Raw genomic sequence first — 18,874 nt, 5'->3', positions numbered from 1 at the left:
GTAAATTACAGAACTCTTCTGCAATTCATGTATACAAACAAAATAATTGGAGCTTAAAATATTTCAATAGAGTTTATTGAAAATATGCAGGTAAAAGCACCTAAATTTGAAGAAACATTTATTTGTTACATAAACAATTATTTGCAAGAACAAATGTTCTATATATGCTGTTTTTTTCTTTACTTACATATAGTACATAAAAATATAATCAATATATATATATATATATATATATATATATATATATATATATATATATATTATAAACCTGAATATGCACTGATAAAAGATAATTCTTGTCTTTCTATCTTTCCTTTTATTACAACAAAGATTGATCTTGATTACAACCAGTTTCCCTGGGCCCCAGTAAGTGTTTCCTCAAAGGCTACTGCCACAGGTAGCTATGAGGCCATGTCTGTCACCAAAACAATGCAAGAAGCCTGTACATCCTCTATGGCTTCCTCACAATATGAAGCTGTTGAGCACTTCTCCCAACCAATATCTGCCACACAACAGTTCCAAGAAACTTCCCAAGTCCCAGAACGCTGTCCTTCCCCTAAGCCAACAGACGCATCTACTTCATCCAAATACGCGGTCAATAAAGAGCAGTACTCTAAGCAGAGGAACCTCTATGAACTGAAGCGTCTCTATAAGCACATTCATCCAGAAGTGCGTAAAAACCTGGAACGTGACTTCTTTACTGATGTGACAGACACCGAGCAAACCTATGTGGACAGTGATGAGGAGGCAAGCAGAGATATTCAGCAAGCACGTTATGTTTTTGAAAACAGTGGAAGTACCAGCCCTGGCAAGTGCATCAGCCCAGAGAGAGAGTATATGGAATGGGATGAGATCCTAAAAGGTGAGGTGCAATCAATGCGCTGGATGTTTGAGAACAAGCCCCTGGATTCCATTAAGGATGTTACACCAGATGAGGACGAGGGGAAGAACATAGCCCAACAAGAAATCATTGCTGGAAAAGATGTGAAATACACTATGTGGATGTTTGAAACACAACCCATTGATGCTCTTGGTACAGAAAAATCAGACTCAGCAGAGCACGGTGGAAAACATGAGCTTGCAAGGGGAGATGTCCAGACTGCAACATGGCTGTTTGAGACACAACCGCTGGACACGCTTAACAGAATTTACCAAGAGGATGACCAAGAGACACAGGTCATGTATACTAAAGACATTGCTGGGGGTGATGTGAAAACTGCTAGATACTTGTTTGAAACACAGCACCTCGATGCACTTGGACACACCGAGACTATTGACGAGAATCACTTCCTGCAGTTAAAGTCTGAGCTTGAAGAAGTCAAGGGTGAGGTAAAGAAGACGACCAAGATGTTTGAGACACAGCCCATGTGTGTCATTCGCGGTGACTCTGGTGAGATGCTGGAGATTACCAAGGTCCGACGTGAAGAAACTGAGAAAGGTGATGTCAGAACATCGCGCTGGCTCTTTGAAACTCAACCTCTGGACCTGATTAGCAAAGATCCAAGCAAGGTGAAATTAATCTGTGGGGTCTCAATGGAGGAAAATTCCCAGGGTGGTGTCAACAGAGGAAGGTGGCTCTTTGAGACAAAGACACTTGATCAAATTAAAGAAGAGGAATGGGAAACCACAAAAACTCAAAAGGAAGAGATCCTAGGTGCAGATGTGAGAAGACATTGCATGATCTTTGAGACGCAGCCTATGGATAAACTTAAAGATGATACAAATGCAAGACCACTGGAGCCAGAGAACATCATGGGTGGTGATGTTACTTCTGCTAGGCAATTGTTTGAAACGGTGCCAATGGAAGATCTGAAAGAGTTACCTGAAGTTGGCAAGCTACAAAAGATGGTGGCTTCAGAAGAAGAGAAAGGTGATGTAAGACACCAGAAGTGGGTATTTGAAAGTAAACCTCTTGAACAGATCAGAGAGGAGAGCAAAGAGATCACAAGGACCGTTAATCTAGAGGACCTTGAAAAGGGTGATGTTACAAATTACAAGGAAAGATTTGAGACCATGGACCTGAGCAAGTGCTTAGATGCACAAAAAATACACATAGAGGGTGTCACCAGCGGGTCAGTGAAATCAAATAAAGTGTTTTTTGAGTCAAAACCCTTGTATGCTGTGCAAGACAGCTCGGGACACTACCATGAGGTCAAAACTGTACGCAGAGAGGAGGTTGTGAAAGGTGATGTGAGAAGCTGCAAGTGGATGTTTGAAACCCGCCCCATCGATCAGTTTGATGAGAGCATCACTAAGTTTCAAATAATAAAGGGAATATCTAAAGAGGAAATTCAGTCAGGTGATGTTAAAACAGCCAAATGGCTGTTTGAAACCCAGCCTCTTGATGGCATTAAATACTTCAATTTAGAGGAAGAAGACAACAGAAAAAATGAGAGCATTGAGATTCAAAGAGGTGATGTTAAAACATGCAGATGGTTGTTTGAAACACAGCCAATGGATGTCCTGTATGAGAAAATAGAGACAAAGACAGAAGACACCACAGACATCCAGAAAGGAGATGTTAAAACCTGCACATGGCTTTTTGAAACTCAGACTCTTGACAGTATAAAGGATGAGTCTGAGACCATCTTGAAAACTTCCACAGTAAAGCAAGACGATGTGCAAGGTAAGGATGTACGTCTTGTACGTTTCCTATTTGAGACCGAAAACCTGGAAAACATCACAGACGACGAGGATCACAGTGGCTTTAAGCGAATAACTGAAATTGACATTAACTCTGGAGATGTGTCAAGGATGAAGTACATCTTTGAGAATCAGACATCTGATATCATGACTTCTACATCAGAAGAGACCATGCAAAAACTCAAATGCCATCAAACAGAGGACATTCAGAAAGGAAATGTTGTGAACTGTACCTGGATGTTTGAAAACCAATCCATTGATTCAATCAAGGCAAATTCTGAAGATTTCAAAGAGTCACGCACAGTTACAGATATTCAGGGAGGTAATGTTGATAAAGGTCGCTTCATTTTTGAGACATACTCATTAGATAAGATTCAGGAGGAGTCATCTGAAACTGAGATCAGCAAACTTCAAAGTATCATACACAAAGAGATTGAAAAGGGGGATGTAAAAAATTACACAATGATGTTTGAGACCCAGCCCCTATATGCTATCAAGGACAAAGAGGGGCACTATCATGAGGTCACTACAGTCACAAAGGAAGAAATTCTGCGAGGAGATGTAGTTGGGGCAAGGTGGTTGTTTGAGACAAAGCCCATTGACTCCATTAAAGACACAGACGAGGTTTATGTTATCAAAGCTGTAACTCAAGAAGATATCCAAAAAGGTGATGTCAGCACGGCTAGGTGGAGGTTTGAAACTCAACCTTTAGATGAGATTGCAGAGGATATGAAAGTTGCTGTTAAAACTGTAGCAGACATCCAGGGGGGAGATGTGAAAACAAACAAACAGCGCTTTGAAACTGATGACCTATCAGAGAAATACGTGAGAACTGTTAGTGTCAGTGAGATTCAAAGAGGTAACGTGAGAAGCTCCACATGGATGTTTGAAACTCGCACCATTGACAAGATCAATGCTGAAGGTTCTGAGTATGAAGGAATGGAGAAGGTGATGCGTGAAGAAGTGGTAAAAGGTGATGTTAAGCAGTCTGTGTGGCTCTTTGAAAAAGAACCACTTGATCGTATCAAGGATGTCGATGACACAGAGACTGTAATTTCCCGGGAGGAAATCCCAAAAGCTGATGTGAAGACAACAACATGGTTGTTTGAAACCACCCCTCTAACAGAGTTTAATGAGAGCAGCATGGAAAGAACAGAGATTGTCGGTAAGAGCATCAAGACAACCCTAGAAGAGCTATTTTCTCAGAAAATGGTTGATTCACAAGGCATTCTAATTGAGGCAGATGAGATTGGCGATGTCAGAATGGCTAAATACAAACTCCTCAACCAGGACACTCCAGAAATCCAAAGAGAGGAGGTTATACATGGAGACCTCAACAATATTATGATGAACCTGCTCAATAGACGTGAGACAACAGAGAGAGGAATCACTATAAATATGCAGGAAAGAGGAAATATCAACTCAACCGTCCAACAGCTATTTAATCAGGATAAGAGTGGTAATGTTGAGAAAGAGGAAATTATCAGAGGAGATATCCAAGAGGCAATTAATAACTTGCTTAAGCAAGAAGGGTCTTCCAAACGGGGCATCCTGATTCAAGAAGATGAGAAAGGAGATGTGAGAATGACAATATACTCACTTCTTAATAAAGAAACAGAGAGCAGTGTTGAGAAAGAGGATATAATTAGTGGAAATATTCGTGGAACGATGCATAGGCTACTAGGTAATACTGATGCAAAGGACCCATCTACTAAGATAACTGTGGCAGAAGCGGAGAGAGGAAATGTCAGTTTTTATTCTACCTGTATTGAGTCTGGGGCAATGGACTACCTCAAGCAACTTCAGGTGGGGGCTGATGAAATTGTTGAGGAAAAAGTGAAAGAACAAATAATTGGAGGGGATGTAGAACATACAAAACAGATTCTAAGAAAGAGCCAGCAAATAATAGGACGAACTGTTGCTGAAGATGATATTGTACCAGGTGATGTAAATAACACAGTCCAGGTGTTTATGATGGAACCTGTACTCTCCCTGCATAACTTGCAGAAAGAGGAGATAGTAAAGGGAGACTTGAGAGCAGCTCTTGACTCTCTCACGCAAGCTGTTAACCAATGTGTAGTCATTGAAAAAGAGGACATAGTCAAAGGAGATATCAACACAACACTTAGGTCTCTCGAGGAGGCTCAAAACCAGTCTAAAGGAATTGAAAAACCTGAGATTGTGCCTGGTGACATTAGGGGTGCATTAGAATCTCTTGAAAAATCGACATCTGCAAAGACTGAGGTAATTATTGAAGATTTGGTGCCAGGGGATATTAAAGGTACTCTGAAATCCCTGGAGGAGGCAAAGCAGGCAGTAAAAGAGGTTGAGAAGGAGGAAATAGTTAAAGGTGATATTCAGACTGCTTTACTTTGTCTTCAAGAAGCTTCAACTGAAAAGAAGGTTTTTCAGCACCAAGTAAGTGAACAAGGTGATGTGAAAGGTACAATTCAGCTCTTACTGGAGCCAACTTCATCCACCCGTATGCACAGAAGGCCAAGCACAGAGGGTGATGTAAAATCCTCTATTAAATCCCTGTATGAGCAGGAGCAAGTAGAAGTTGAGAAAGAGGAGGTAATTAAGGGAGACGTTCAGGGAACAATTAAATCCCTGATGAAAAAGAAAGAGCAATCAAGCTACAAATCAAAAATGAACCCTCATAAGAAAGCTAAAGTTACAATTAAGAACCCAGTCCCCTCTCAACAAGCATGCCGTGAGTGCCCAGCTGGACCTAAAGCTGAGGAAAAGCCAACAAATCCACCTCCAGTGAAAAACATGCAGCAGAGCAGCACAAAAAAGACATCAGACATCAAATCTTCAGAAAGTCAGACTTCTGAGGAGTATAGTTCTACTACTAAGCAGATGAGCACTGCTGCTAATTTACAAGTGTCTTCTCAAAGCTCACAAAAAATGAATGTAAAAGAGCAACATATTAAACAAAAGCAGAACACTCCTAGTCCAGTGCTAATAAAGAAAAAGAATCTTGGAGGTCAAACAAGTGAGAGGAAATCTGAAAATGCAGCTATGTCTTCAGCAACAAGTGCATCAGCATCAGTGGAGGCATCACAAACTAATATTAGCATGAAAAAAACTGAAGAGACAAAGACAGTCACACAAGTTCAGACTACAATGACAACAGAGAGCACTACCATAAGCCAGAAGCAAAACATCAAGAATTTAAAATCAGAAAAAAATGTTAAGAGCCTTAACCGCAATCTAAGTCCTAAAGGAATGATAAAAAAGACAAAACCACAGCCAGAGATTCACTTTCCACCACCTCCGAGTTCCCCTCCACCCCCCTCTGAATCAGAGCTCTCTCTGCCTCCTCCTCCCTCGCCAGTGGCAGAAAGTGAGGTCCAGCCACCCCTCTTACCACGGCCTCCTCTGGCTATGAGACAGGACAGTGACCTTCCCCCTCCACCTCCCCCACCTCCTATCATGGAGACAGACACAGAATTCTTCCCACCACCTCCTCCACCCCAAGACTTCCTCCCTCCTCCTCCATCTCAACAGGAACTCAGCTCAGTTGCCCAACCTGCTAAGCCAAAAGGCAGAGCTCTGTTCAAGGTGCCCACACCTGAGCCTCCCAAGCAGCCAATGCCCAAAACATTTAAATGGCAGAAAAAACAAACATCACCTACTCCACCACCACCTCCTCCTCCATCAGTTGCTGAGCAGAGTGAAACAATTGCATCAGGTACAACCACATTTACAGAAACTACAGAGAACATCAGCAAGCAAAAGGAAATGTTTAAAAAAACCGAGCCTCCAGCTCCCCTTAATACTAAAACTTCATCAGCAATACCTGTGCTTCAAGCAGCAGCTGAGGAACCACCACGCCCCAAAAAAGCATTTGTTCCACCAATTAAGCTCCCACCTCCTCCTGACCCTGCTTCTCCAAAACCAAGGCCTTATGCAAGTAAATTTAAAACCCCACTCATGCTTGCAGAGGAGAGATATCGCAAACAAAGGGAGGAGGCTGAAAAAAACCAGGGAGAAAGTACTCCCACCTCACCCCCACCTACTAAACTATTTAATGACAGAGAAATAAAGACTGGAGCAGAGTCAATCACACAGAAACCTGAACAGACCCAAGTTACTATTGAGACACAGCAAGAAACGCGTAAAGAACCAGAGACAAAGCAAAAGCCAGCCATGCTACACAAAGAAATGACAGAAAAACCTGCCCCACCAAAAAGTCCACAGATTCCTCCAAAGCAAAAAACACCTGCAAATTTTCAGATAAGCAAACCTTCATTTCCCAAAGTTGCTAAAAAACCAACCACAGAATCCTTTAGTAATATATCCGATAAAAGGCAGACATCTACTACTGCTGCTATAGAAAAGAAAAGTCATACAGCCTCTGCAGTTCAATCACTTCCTGTTGCAGAGCAAGCTGAAAGTACAAAAGCTCACGCTGTAAAAGAAGAGAGCATCCAGGCCACTAAAAGTGTTCAAAATCAGATCACTACTTCTGCTCAAGTAGAGGAGATCAGAAGCGTAGAGGCATGTGTGGTTCAAGAAGTCAAAAAGGTTCCCCCTCAGTCCACAAAGATCCCAAAAGTGACCCCAAGCTTCAAGGTTAAAACATTTAAGGTACCTAAGGTAGAGAATGTGGAGAAAGAAGAAGAGAAAAAAGACATAGTTCAAACAGCTAGGACAGAGCAAACAGTCACAGAAACAGGAAAACATGTCTCTCAAGTGGATACAGCTCACGAGAGCCTTCAAAAATCCACCAGTGCTATGGAAAAAACTGAAGTGAAAGTTGAAAAAAGTGAGGGAATTACACAAACCAAGAAAGATGCCAAATTGGAGGTCCATCTAAAGAAACAAAAACAAGCTACAGTTAAGCAGCCGCCACCTGTTGCACCGAGACCATCAGTTGAGATACATCAAATACAGCCAGCAATATCTATAGAGGTGCATCAAGGACAAGGTCAGACATCTGTCATTCAGTCACATCATGCCGTGAGAGAGGAGCATGTTCAGGTCCATGAAGAAAGGAAGGTCACTCAGAGCACAGTTCAGCAACAGAGCATCCAACAAAAAAATAAATTCCAGATCAAGAAGCAGATAAAACCTCCAATGCGTCCTCCAAGCAGAGAGGAGGCCATAAAACAGTCAATACAGAAAGAGGATCAGACCAAATCAGAGAGTCTATCAATTACAACCGAAATTTCGTATGCACAAAAATGTGAAGAGATTCAAATATTGTTGAGTTGTATCAACGAGTTTGAAGGAGCCCCTGCAAAAATGAATCCAAAAGCGTTAAAGGCAATACTGAGTATCATTCCTGACTGGCTAGTTAGCTCTGAAGAGAAGGAAGATTTAAGCCAGGTTCAGTACAACAAGCAGAAAATGACAGAAGTCATAACCTATGTAAAGAACCTTGCCATTGCCAAACTGAATTTTTTAGAGGGAAACTTCTCTGTTTCAGAGACTGCAAAAAGTGAGTCAACACCAGAAAAGAAAATAGTAGGTGGAGCCACACAAAAAATATCCAAGATAACTATTGGCTCATCAAAAATTGAGACTCAGAAGAAAGTAGTGGAGGAGAAAAAAACAGAATGTCAGAGTAATTCAAGAGTAGCAGAGCTCAAAATGCCACCCGAGCTAAGAATGCGGACACCATCACCAACGTTCATATGCATTGAGTCTGCCAAGAGGACTGACTCCCCTCTTAGAGTAACTCCGTCACCCCCTCCCTCTTACAGGACAGGTGCTACACCAACACCTCCACCTCGGTGGTCTGAAACACCAACACGAATGTACCTATCCACACCGTCCCCCACAATGAGTCGCTCTGAGAAGCTAGCTAAACTAAGAGATACCACAGCCAAACTCTCACAAGGCATGACCCCACCACCCATGCCTTTGCCAGAGTACATGATGAAGGTCCAGACAGATTTGGAGGGGTCGCGCTCATCCAGTTGTTCAGAGATAGCCCTTGAGAGTCATATGATGGAATCATCCCTCATAGACGTCACAGATATCCATGGAGACTCCATGATGACTGTGAAAGACAAGCGTGAATTCTTTGAAGAGGCTCAGAAAGCAGACGTCTGTCGTACCTATTTACGCAAGGATCCAATTGACATCCCAGAGCGTCTTGGACCAGATACAGATGATAATGAGCCAGAGCTCCCGAGATCCATAGATGCACATGAGAGATTGTTAGAGGACTTGCCCAGGGTTGATCTGTCGAAGCTTGTGAACAAATTTGAGTCCCCCCAGCCAAAAGTTTACATTCGGAAGGACCCCATTGTGATTAACGAGAGACTTGGAAGTGACACAGAAGATGCTGAACCTGAGAAGAAGGCATCCTTGGTGGAGGACATGCCAAGCTTTGATATTAAGGCCCTCAAGAATGTCTTTGAAATGGGTGAGCAAGCCCATCAGTATCTAAGAGATGAGAGGAAAAATCTTGAAAAACAAGAGGAAGCACCTGAAGGATTCTCTGAGACACAGTCTGTAACGGAGCACTTCTCCTCTGTAGATGAATTTGGGAACAGTGTAACAGGCTCAATGAATCAAACAACCTCCCACTCTCAGAGTGTGACAACCCGTGGTGATCCACCCACTTATGCAGATGTAGTAAAAGGGGCTGTTCCTGTCCTAGACGTTCCACCAGAGGCCTCTGCTGAAGAGTTACTAAAGAGCTTCCAGCAGACATGGGCAGAGAGTGAAAACGTCTTTAAAAACCTGGGCTTCACTGTGTCGGAACAACACAGATCACAGACTGTTTCACGCCAGCACCAGTCTGTTGTCACCGGTAAACCTGTGTGATGAGCATGGAATGGTTAACAAGAAAACTGAGTGATGACTAAATCAGTGATGGTGTGTTTACACTTGACAAATACTGTAGGGTTGCTTTACTTGTGCCTGTGCTATTATTTTGATCTTTCAGTTTGAGTTCATAATCGAGTGCTTCTAAAGTGGAATTATTTTGTGATTACTGACTGAACAGTTTTTAGATTTAATGTTTATGTTCAGATCCATATGGAATGTTTGCAATTGTATTTCACCTCTCTAAAAGCATGTGCACTACTTAAATCATTGAGTTTCAACAACTATACTAACTAAGCATTTTGTTTCTTTTAATTTATTTTTAGCTCATAACTCACTCTCTACTTGTAAAAAGTATATTAAAACTGTGTGGTGCAAAGTTTTATCATGGAACTCTATTAAGACAAATACTATAGGTCCTATCCAGTCTGCTTCTATGCTCATCATCAACTCATGGCTGATGTTGTCGGCATCTAATCAGCCAATAAGTTTGCGCCTCTGAATTTAAATACATTAGAGTTGTCAGATACCCTGCTTCGCCCCATCAAACATTTTTGTGTTTAAAAGAAGTCTAATTGATCCCAGCAGAAATATGAGGTCAACATGATGTCAGATTGACACTTTACCCTAACGCGTGGGATGTTGCAGTTTGGGTCAAAATGAAAATCGGAATGACCTCAGAACCCAACATCGCACAGACATTGGATTTTGGTCACTTTCCAACACAACCTATAAATAACCAAATATCAACATCTAATGATGTTACAGCTTGACGTTGTGTGGACGTTACCACTATAATGTCTATCAGACATTGGATTTTGGTTAAGTGAAGCTTAATTATAAACTAATTTCAAGAGGATCACGTGCTTATGATTGTTCACAGCTGTTCCAACTTTAGCTAATGACTAATTATCCTATCAAACGATCCTTAACTCACTATAAATAACCAGACTTTTCTCATCTCAATATCTTCGTCTTGAAGAAACCCCCCACCCAACCCTACTTTCCCTCCTTTCCAACGGGCAACACGGTGGCCAGCGATTAGCGCTGTTGCCTCACAGCAAGAATGCCCCTAGTTTAATTCCCTTCCAAACCAGGCGACAATTCTGTGCAGAGTTTTGCTCGTTCTCACCGTGATCGCGTGGGTTTTCCCTGGGTCCTCCGGTTTCCTCCCACAGTTCAAAAACAAGCACTCTAAACAATTAATCCAAAATATTTTAGCCCAACTCTGAGTACACCTTCTCAGCATCCATATCTGACACTTAGCTACAATAAGCAGGAGGGGGAGTCATCTAGATCTACCAAGCTCAATCTCCCCTCTCACCTTGCAACGAGAGGGACCCCAGGGCTCGAGGATCTTATAAGCTCAGGGCTCTCTCCCGGGACAGCATGCCAAACAAGCTTTATTATCAATCATCAGCTAAGTGTGAACTCTTGAAATAAATGTCAGTATTTGACGTCAATATGACGTTGGTTTAAGACGTTTGCCCAACATTGGATTTTGGTCACTTTTTAACACAACATTGATTTTTCATTACCCGACATCACAACCTATATCTAACCTAAAATATTGTCTTATGACATTTTGTGTCTGCTGGGATGTCTAAGAATAGCCCAAAACAAGACTAGTCGTCAATAACTCTAGAATGACTATGCATATGAAGTCTGTCTAATCTGTGTGTTTGATGATTAGTTTTGGGCTTTTCTTAGATGTCTATTTGATGTTCACTGTCTGCTCAAATTTAGCCTTGTTTTAGGCAAGACATCTATGTTTAGGCATCTATCAGATGTCTATTAAACACACAAATTCTTGATGTGATAGATCTGCTGTGGGCGTTATATGTATGTAATGTTTACAGCAGCCACATGTTATATTCTCAGGGAGCATGTTTGTGGTTTGTAGCAAGTACTTCCTCAGCACCAATAATCAAAGCAGCAGTAGCGTGACAGATCTATGTCGCCAAGACCAAACACACTAACATTGCCATATTCATTACCATACTAAATCTCTCATAGAGTTGTCATGATAGAACTGTTTTTTCTTGTGAACTTGTGTATTTGTGTACTAAATGAACTGAAAGGAGCCATTTTCTAATGCCAGTCTCTCTCTTTCACTAACAGAAAGTACGGGTGCCAGAGTCCGAACTGTGTCAGGTATGTCGGAAGAGGGTGTATCCCATGGAGTCTCTCATAGCAGACAAGCAAAACTTCCATAAAACCTGTTTTAGATGTGCCCACTGCAACAGCCAGCTCAGGTAAACACTTTTTTTTCACATAAGTCATGTGTACAATAATAGAAGAAAATTAAAATGATTGGTCAAATGCAACATGATTACATTCAAAATCACAGTGAAATATGAAAAGGTCCGGTTTAAGATTTAATTCATTTTAATCTAAGCTAATTTAACTTGAAGTGTAGAAGTTTGTGTCTCTGCATCATACAATTTGAACAAGAATGTTTAATTCCTGTTGTGAGCAGGTATGATATGCGAGTTGTTCTTGTTGTCAGAACACAAAAAGCAGCCATATACAGTACAGTAACTCTTATAAAGCTCAAATTGTGTTTGTGTATCTCTTTGCTATAGTCTTGGAACCTATGCTTCTCTCCATGGACGAATGTACTGTAAGCCACATTATAAACAACTTTTCAAGTCTAAAGGCAACTATGATGAAGGGTTTGGAGAAAGGCCCCACAAAGAACATTGGAGTACAAAGGATCAAAACAACATATCAGAAACACCCAACACGAAAAGCAATCCTCGTGTCAGTTTAAAAGTAACTCACAGCCCACAAGAAAATGACACCAATGCAACACAGAATATTACGGAAGAAAAGATAAACATTGATGATGATGTTAAAAAGGCAGCAAATAAAATTGCAGTCGTGTGGCCACCCCTTACTGATTCCCCAAAGAAGTCATTTGCTGTAGAGGATGAAATAAAGATAGTGAAACCAGTCTGGCCTCCTCAAGTCGAATCAGAACTCTCAGGTAAAGAGAATAACGAACCGGAAGTTAAGAGGCAAACTACTATCGCAAGTACAGAAAATGGACCCAAGGAAAATAGTGGTCCTGTGTCACCTATAAATAAGCCAGAAAAGTCATCTACAGATGCTAAAATAACTCAAGTGATGGAAGAGCCAACACCAAAACTTGAAACTGAGGGGGCAAAGGATGCCAGCGAAACAAGCAATGCCACTGAGCCGTCCACAGAAAGCCAGCAGACTGTAGAGCAGAAAGATGAGACAACTCAGGCAACGGAGGCAAAAGAAGAAAAGGAGATAAATGGTCAAAAGGAGAATAAGTTGGAGAATGGAGATGCAGAAATAACTAAGAATGTGAGTACAAATGAGGAGACCGAGAGTGCGAAAACCACTGATGAAAACGGTGTTAAGGAAAGTGAAAAGAAAGTACAGGGTGAAGTAAATGAGGGAGAAGATGTGAAAGTGACAGTGATTGATGGTGAAATACCAAATGGCCAAACAGCCAACGGCAATGCAAACAACAACAATAATAATAACAGTAACCGATTATTGGATAATAAGGGCAGTTTGGCAGTAATTCATGACACAAAAGAAGAAGCAGAGCTGCTGGATTTGTCCTCCTCAGAGCCACTTCCTTCTCAAACATCCTTTAAAGAAGAGACCAGCAATGATGTGATGGCTTCTAGACTTCAAGAGGGCAGCTCTGCCTCAGCATGTGCCAAATACTCACAAGACATGAAAGAGGCAGAGCAAGAGCAACCCGCTGCCAAAACATTGGCTTGCAAGGAGACAGATGACAACCCAAAGTTTAGTGCCTCACGTTTTCTAGATGACATATTTGCCGGTTTTGATGACAGCTCCAGTTTGCTTCCTGGATTTAAGGATGACATTTATAGCAAGGAATCGGCTTCGTCTCAGCTGGATGACCTTCTGGGTTTTGGAATAGAATCAAAAGGGGAGACGGGCCAACACACTGAGGCGGAAACGAGGAAGAATCCGCTCGATAAAAATGACACCAAAGATGCTGGACTGCTGAGTGAAGCCGGCAGCCTCTGGCAGGATGAAAATGACTTCTTGTCCGTAGAGGAACAAATTAAACAGAACCGATATTATGATGATGACTGATGAAATAAAAAAAAACTCAAATTAACACTCTGTTAAATCTGCCATACCCTCATTTATACACTTCTGTTAGCATCCTTTAGAGCAGTTTCACAGCTCTGTTCATGGAGAGATGAATGTCAGCATGCTTTTATTGTATTTTATACTCCGCTCGCAGCAGACAGCACATGTAACTACATTCTGAATCTTTATTTAAAGCACCTGGTGTGCAAGAAAATTTGGGGAAATATGATAATAGTGATACTTCTTTGTTTTTTTGCTGTAAACATTTTATTCAAAATTCATGTATCTTTGCCTGTGCCTGTTTCCCATGCCTGCAAGTTTTGCAGATATTCTTTTATCTTTTTAGAGCATCCATAGGGGGTTATGGTTTCTGCTTTTGTTTAATGGAATTCTTGACAGACTTTCTGTCATAAGATGGTTAGAATGAATTATTTCTGTTATACCGCTAATGCATTGACAAAGAATAATAAAAACATGTTTATTGGAGATATCAGTGTTGTCTAATGTGATTCATCATGTTCTGTATTTCTCATATGAATTATGATTCATGTGTTATCAAAGATGAGTTCAAGTTAATTTATAAAAATAGTTCAACAGTTTGTACTTAAAAGGATAGTTCGACCAAAATGGAATATTCTGTCATCATTTACTCACTCCCACTTGTTTCAAAATAGTTTGTTGTTGTTTGTTTTATTCTTTTGATAAACACAAAATAAGATTTTTTGAAAAATGTTGGAAACTGGTAGCCAATAACACCAATACTATTTGTTTTTAATAATATGGATGCCAATATTGTTCTGTAAAAAATCCTCTGTGTATGTTCAGCAGTCCTTTTGTAACCCGCATGGACCCACGATTCTCGCAAGTTTGGTGAAGAAAAAATCATGATTTAGGGTTGCATTCAGTATGGGGGCATGCGAGAGATCTGCAGAGTGGATGGCAACATCAACAGCCAAAGATATCAAGACATTTGTGCTGCCCATTACATTACAAACCACAGGAGAGGGCAAAATCTTCAGCAGGATAGTGCTTATTCTCATACTTCAGCCAAAGAAGGTCAAGGTGCTTCAGGATTGGCCAGCCCAGTCACCAGACATGAACATTATTGAGCATGTCTGGGGTAAGAAGGAAGAGGCATTGAATATGAATCCAAAGAATCTTGATGAAATCTGTTCAAGCTTAAGGGGTGTCAATCACAATATTAATTCTTTTTCCACTGCACCATGACTCTATATTCTATACTTTACATTATTTCTGTTAAGTGACAAGACTTTTGTCTAAGCAAAGTCAGACCTTACTCTCCTGATTAAATAATTACAAATCAAGGCATGATCATATTTTATTTTGGTAAAATAAGTGTAATCTAGAGGTCTTTGCCTTTCATATTTCATTTCATTTCAAGCCACTTCTGATACCAAATGACCAACTAGAAGTCAAGTTATTATTTGTTGCTCTTACAACTTGGATAGGTGACAAGACTTTTGTCAGTAAGTACAAACGCTTTAGTCTATTTCAGATGTGTAACATTAGGCAGTAATGTTTTAAAAATGTGGAAATGGTACCATTAAGGCGACGTGGTGGCACAGTAGGTAGTGCTGTCGCCTCACAGCAAGAAGGTCGCTGGTTTGAGTTCAGTTGGCATTTCAATGTGGAGTTTGCATGTTCTTCCCTCGTTCGCGTGGGTTTCCTCCGAGTGCTTCAATTTCCCCCACAAGTCCAAAAACATGCGGTACAGGTGAATTGGGTAGGCTAAATTGTCCGTAGTGTACATGTGTGTGTGAATGAGTGTGTATGGTTGTTTTCCAGTGATGGGTTGCAGCTGGAAGGGCATCCGCTGCGTAAAACATGTGCTGGATAAGTTGGCGGTTCATTCCGCTGTGGCAACCCCAGATTAATATAGAGATTAAGTTGAAAAGAAAAGGAATGAATGAATAAATGGTACCATCGAAACTTGAGAGAAGTAAGAACATCAGTGCAACTGGAAACTAGTTGTTCTTCATATTTTTCATGTTATTTCTCTATAGAGCAGACATCTCACACATTCACAGAAAAAAGTAAGGTTTTAAAGATGAGGACAGGGCTACAGTCCAATACTTGCAATTGTTACAACACTTATTATAAAAACATTATATACAATAACTAATATCTTAAGCATTATGAAACTTTAGCTCCCTCAAGATTGGTTTAAAGTTGGTTTTATTTTCGCACATTCAGACTTTCTCCATAATATAATATTTTCAGAAGAGTATTCTTTGCAAATTCTATATAGCAAAGTCATTTTAGCAGCCACAGACTATTAAAGTACAACAGTTTTCACAGTCAATTGAATAGTGCTAATGTTGTTTTGAAGTCATGCATGCTATTTCTGACCGAATATTCAAAGTAACATGGTAAACAATATAGGGACCATGTCAATTAAGTTGTGAACGAATATGTGAAATATAAAACCAACTTTACCTTAATGCTCTTAAGTGGTTCTAAACCTTTTGAAGTGTCTTTCTTCTGTTTAACGCACACACACAGAGAGACAGACATACTGCTATTTTGAAGGAAGCAATAACCCATTGACATCCATATAGTAGAAAACAAAAAAAATATTTTTAATATTCAAATTGTTACTGGTTTCCAACTTCAAAATATCTTCCTGTGGTAAACCAAAGAAAGAAAGCCAAATGGAACAAGTGAAGTAGGTAGCCTAAATGATGGACAGAATTTATGGTGCCTTTAATACTTCAATAAAATGAAAGTATTTACCTGATCAAAAGCAACACTGGTTTGTTGCAGAGGTTGCAGTATGAATCTGAGAGAGTGTAGGTTGTTCAGATGAGCAGTGGGGGCAGCCTGGCACTGATTCTCCTCCTGCGGCTGCTGATTGGACGGAGCTCCATAACCCGCTGCGCCGCACCACCTCGCAACCCTTCCACAGCTCGTTCGCGTTACACCGACCGCGCGCCCTGTGCTCTGCAGAAAACTCCCCGGATTTCACTAAAGCACGCAATATCACCGAAAAGGTATGTTCGCAATGTACTGCCTGGTTTTATTTCACCGAGCACGTCGAGCATCCGCATGTATAGAGCGTCCTATTCTTTAAGGTGAGAGGAGAACAGCTACAAAGAGTCATGTGACGTTATTTTCGGGGTTTGTGAGGAAAAGATGTATACATACGACTTTCACTGGGTATATTGTGAGATATAGCACCACGTATGCATCCGTTAGTATTAAAATAGATTAGAAATAATATAATACATGCATGTTAAAAGTTCAGTAATGCCAGTTTTCGCATTTACCTAAAAAAAGCTGGTCTGTATTGTTGTGATTTATGTAGTATTTGTTTTTAATTGGAATATAAGCGTGGTTGTTTCCTGCTAGTAGCTAGCGAGTCCTTCCAATATTGATTAAATACTAGCTTACTTAAACCTTTCTGCTAGTCAATACATCCTACTAATGACAAGTGACTGTTCAGATGTCTGCCAAAGTCACCTTTGATTTTAAACTGTCACCTTCTAACCAGTAGCTAACCATAATTTGAGTAATTTGTAGTGCCTTTTTCAGTTTTACAAGGTATTCTCGATCAGCTAGTTATAGCCTACTTAATCTTTAGCTAGAATGGATTAAATTTTGACTTGTTAAATATTTTTTATAAGTAATGGCCAAAGTTTGTCACAAATAAGAGGTAACAATGACATTGGCATCTAAAAAAATCCATTAGGCCTAGGGATGCACGAAAAATCTGACATCACAATATTTAGTTTTTTCTGAGATATATATTGTGATGTAATTATAATTTCATATTTGAAACTATTTTATTCATGTAGATAGATTGGGTTGAACAAGTCTTTTTCAATGCAGTGCATCTGTATAAATTATAATACATTACAAACATATATAAATACAAGAGAGCAAAGAGAACAGAAATAAACGGCACTTTATGGTTTTCTGGAGAGACTAACAGTATTCAGGTATAGAAATTGAACAATCAAACGGAAATGTACGTTTGTATCTGTATAAATTATTTTTAAATAATAATAGCTTTATTTTTTAATCTTTAATAAATAATTCTAATCGTGCAATGTGAGTTGCAAATACAATTCAATTCAATAATTGCTATATTGGCATGACAAATGTTACAATTGTATTGCGAAGCAGTTACAAAGTTTACATAAAATTAAAAGAACTTAGATATTTAATAAAAACACAGTAAACAGTAGTAGTAGTTGTAAAAAAAAGTATATACATATAATAATGAATTAAAAATATAAATAATATATCATACTATTATTTAATATATCATATTATTATTCAATATATCACATTATATTCAATAAATCGCATTATTATTCAATATATCAGATCATTCATGTCATAATATTTATTTATAACAATAAAAATAATAATAAATCAGAATAAACTGTACATTTTACAATCAAATGTATTGCAAATACACTCTTTACAATATCAATGCTCAAACAATATATTGTGCAGCCCTAATTAGGTCTATATTAAAATCCATTTGCTTATATTACATGCATTCATTACCTTGAAAACAGCCAAACACAATAAAATCGAAATCAAATTAAAATCTTTAAATTAATTGATTGATTCCCTTTAAAATTTTTAAATGCACCAATACCAATGTCTTAACGTTTACCACATAGTTTACCTGTGAGAGTGTTTTTTTTTTATCTTGTCATCTTTTAGTTCATCTGACAAAAAAATGCAATAATTAAAAGTAATAATAATTTGCAACAGAGATGAGAACTTGATAAAGGAAATTTGATATTTAAGTAAAGTATTGCTTTAAAGATCAAAATGTAAGTCAAATACATATGCAACTATATGTAAAGAGTTGAGATTAATTCATGAAGAAAATAAATTTCTGTTATTATTTAGAGTAGAAAATAATTAATTGCCTACCACAATTATTAATTATAATACTACACTGTAAAAATAAAATTGAATAAGTATTTTAATTATATAATTATATTATTTGATTATATTTATTTTACAAAAAACATCGGAAAACAAACAACAAAAAAAAATATAACTTGTTAGTTAAATCCTAATTTTTAAAAAAATAAAATATGCTCAAGTATCACAGTAAACCTTCGTTAAATTAAGTTGTGGGGTTGTTACTCAATATTTTTGGGAAGGCCAACTCAAATAATTACAAATAATACAGAGCTTATTTAAAACATTTTTTTATATTTATTTTTGTGAGATTCAGTGACTGTATTATTTCTAGAGTGTACCTATCCCCTCCACTTCTTTGAGTAACTTTGTAATTTGTAACATTAAATAAATCAAAACAATCATGGTCGTCAACACTGAAAAAAAGCAC

General features: G+C 39.1%; 3 protein-coding genes across 7 annotated transcripts in view; all 3 read left to right on the top strand.

Moving 5' to 3' along the window:
• xirp2a (xin actin binding repeat containing 2a) overlaps nucleotides 1–14,022 on the top strand; it is a 62,499-nt gene extending 48,477 nt beyond the window's left edge. For all 4 annotated transcript variants that reach the window (XM_005165785.5, XM_021477013.2, XM_073953679.1 and 1 more), the window contains 3 exons: nucleotides 331–9,415; nucleotides 11,551–11,684; nucleotides 12,015–14,022. In XM_005165785.5, coding sequence (XP_005165842.1) covers nucleotides 331–9,415; nucleotides 11,551–11,645 — 9,180 coding nt within the window. In that variant the 3' untranslated portion in view covers nucleotides 11,646–11,684; nucleotides 12,015–14,022. The remainder of the gene's footprint in view (nucleotides 1–330; nucleotides 9,416–11,550; nucleotides 11,685–12,014) is intronic.
• Nucleotides 1–18,874, top strand: part of gpr155b (G protein-coupled receptor 155b) — a 698,693-nt gene that overhangs the window by 596,032 nt on the left and 83,787 nt on the right. The gene's annotated exons all lie outside the window — the stretch shown is intronic.
• The window catches only part of b3galt1a (UDP-Gal:betaGlcNAc beta 1,3-galactosyltransferase, polypeptide 1a), a 29,008-nt gene continuing 26,584 nt past the window's right edge, over nucleotides 16,451–18,874 (top strand). For both annotated transcript variants that reach the window (XM_017356572.4, XM_068221889.2), the window contains exon 1: nucleotides 16,451–16,547. The gene's annotated coding sequence lies outside the window, so the exon portion shown is untranslated. The remainder of the gene's footprint in view (nucleotides 16,548–18,874) is intronic.

Source organism: Danio rerio, chromosome 6, assembly GCF_049306965.1.
Source record: "Danio rerio strain Tuebingen ecotype United States chromosome 6, GRCz12tu, whole genome shotgun sequence".
Classification (NCBI taxonomy): Eukaryota; Metazoa; Chordata; class Actinopteri; order Cypriniformes; family Danionidae; genus Danio; species Danio rerio.
The sequence above is the reverse complement of the archived record's forward strand: the minus strand, read 5'-3'. Positions and strand labels throughout refer to the sequence as shown.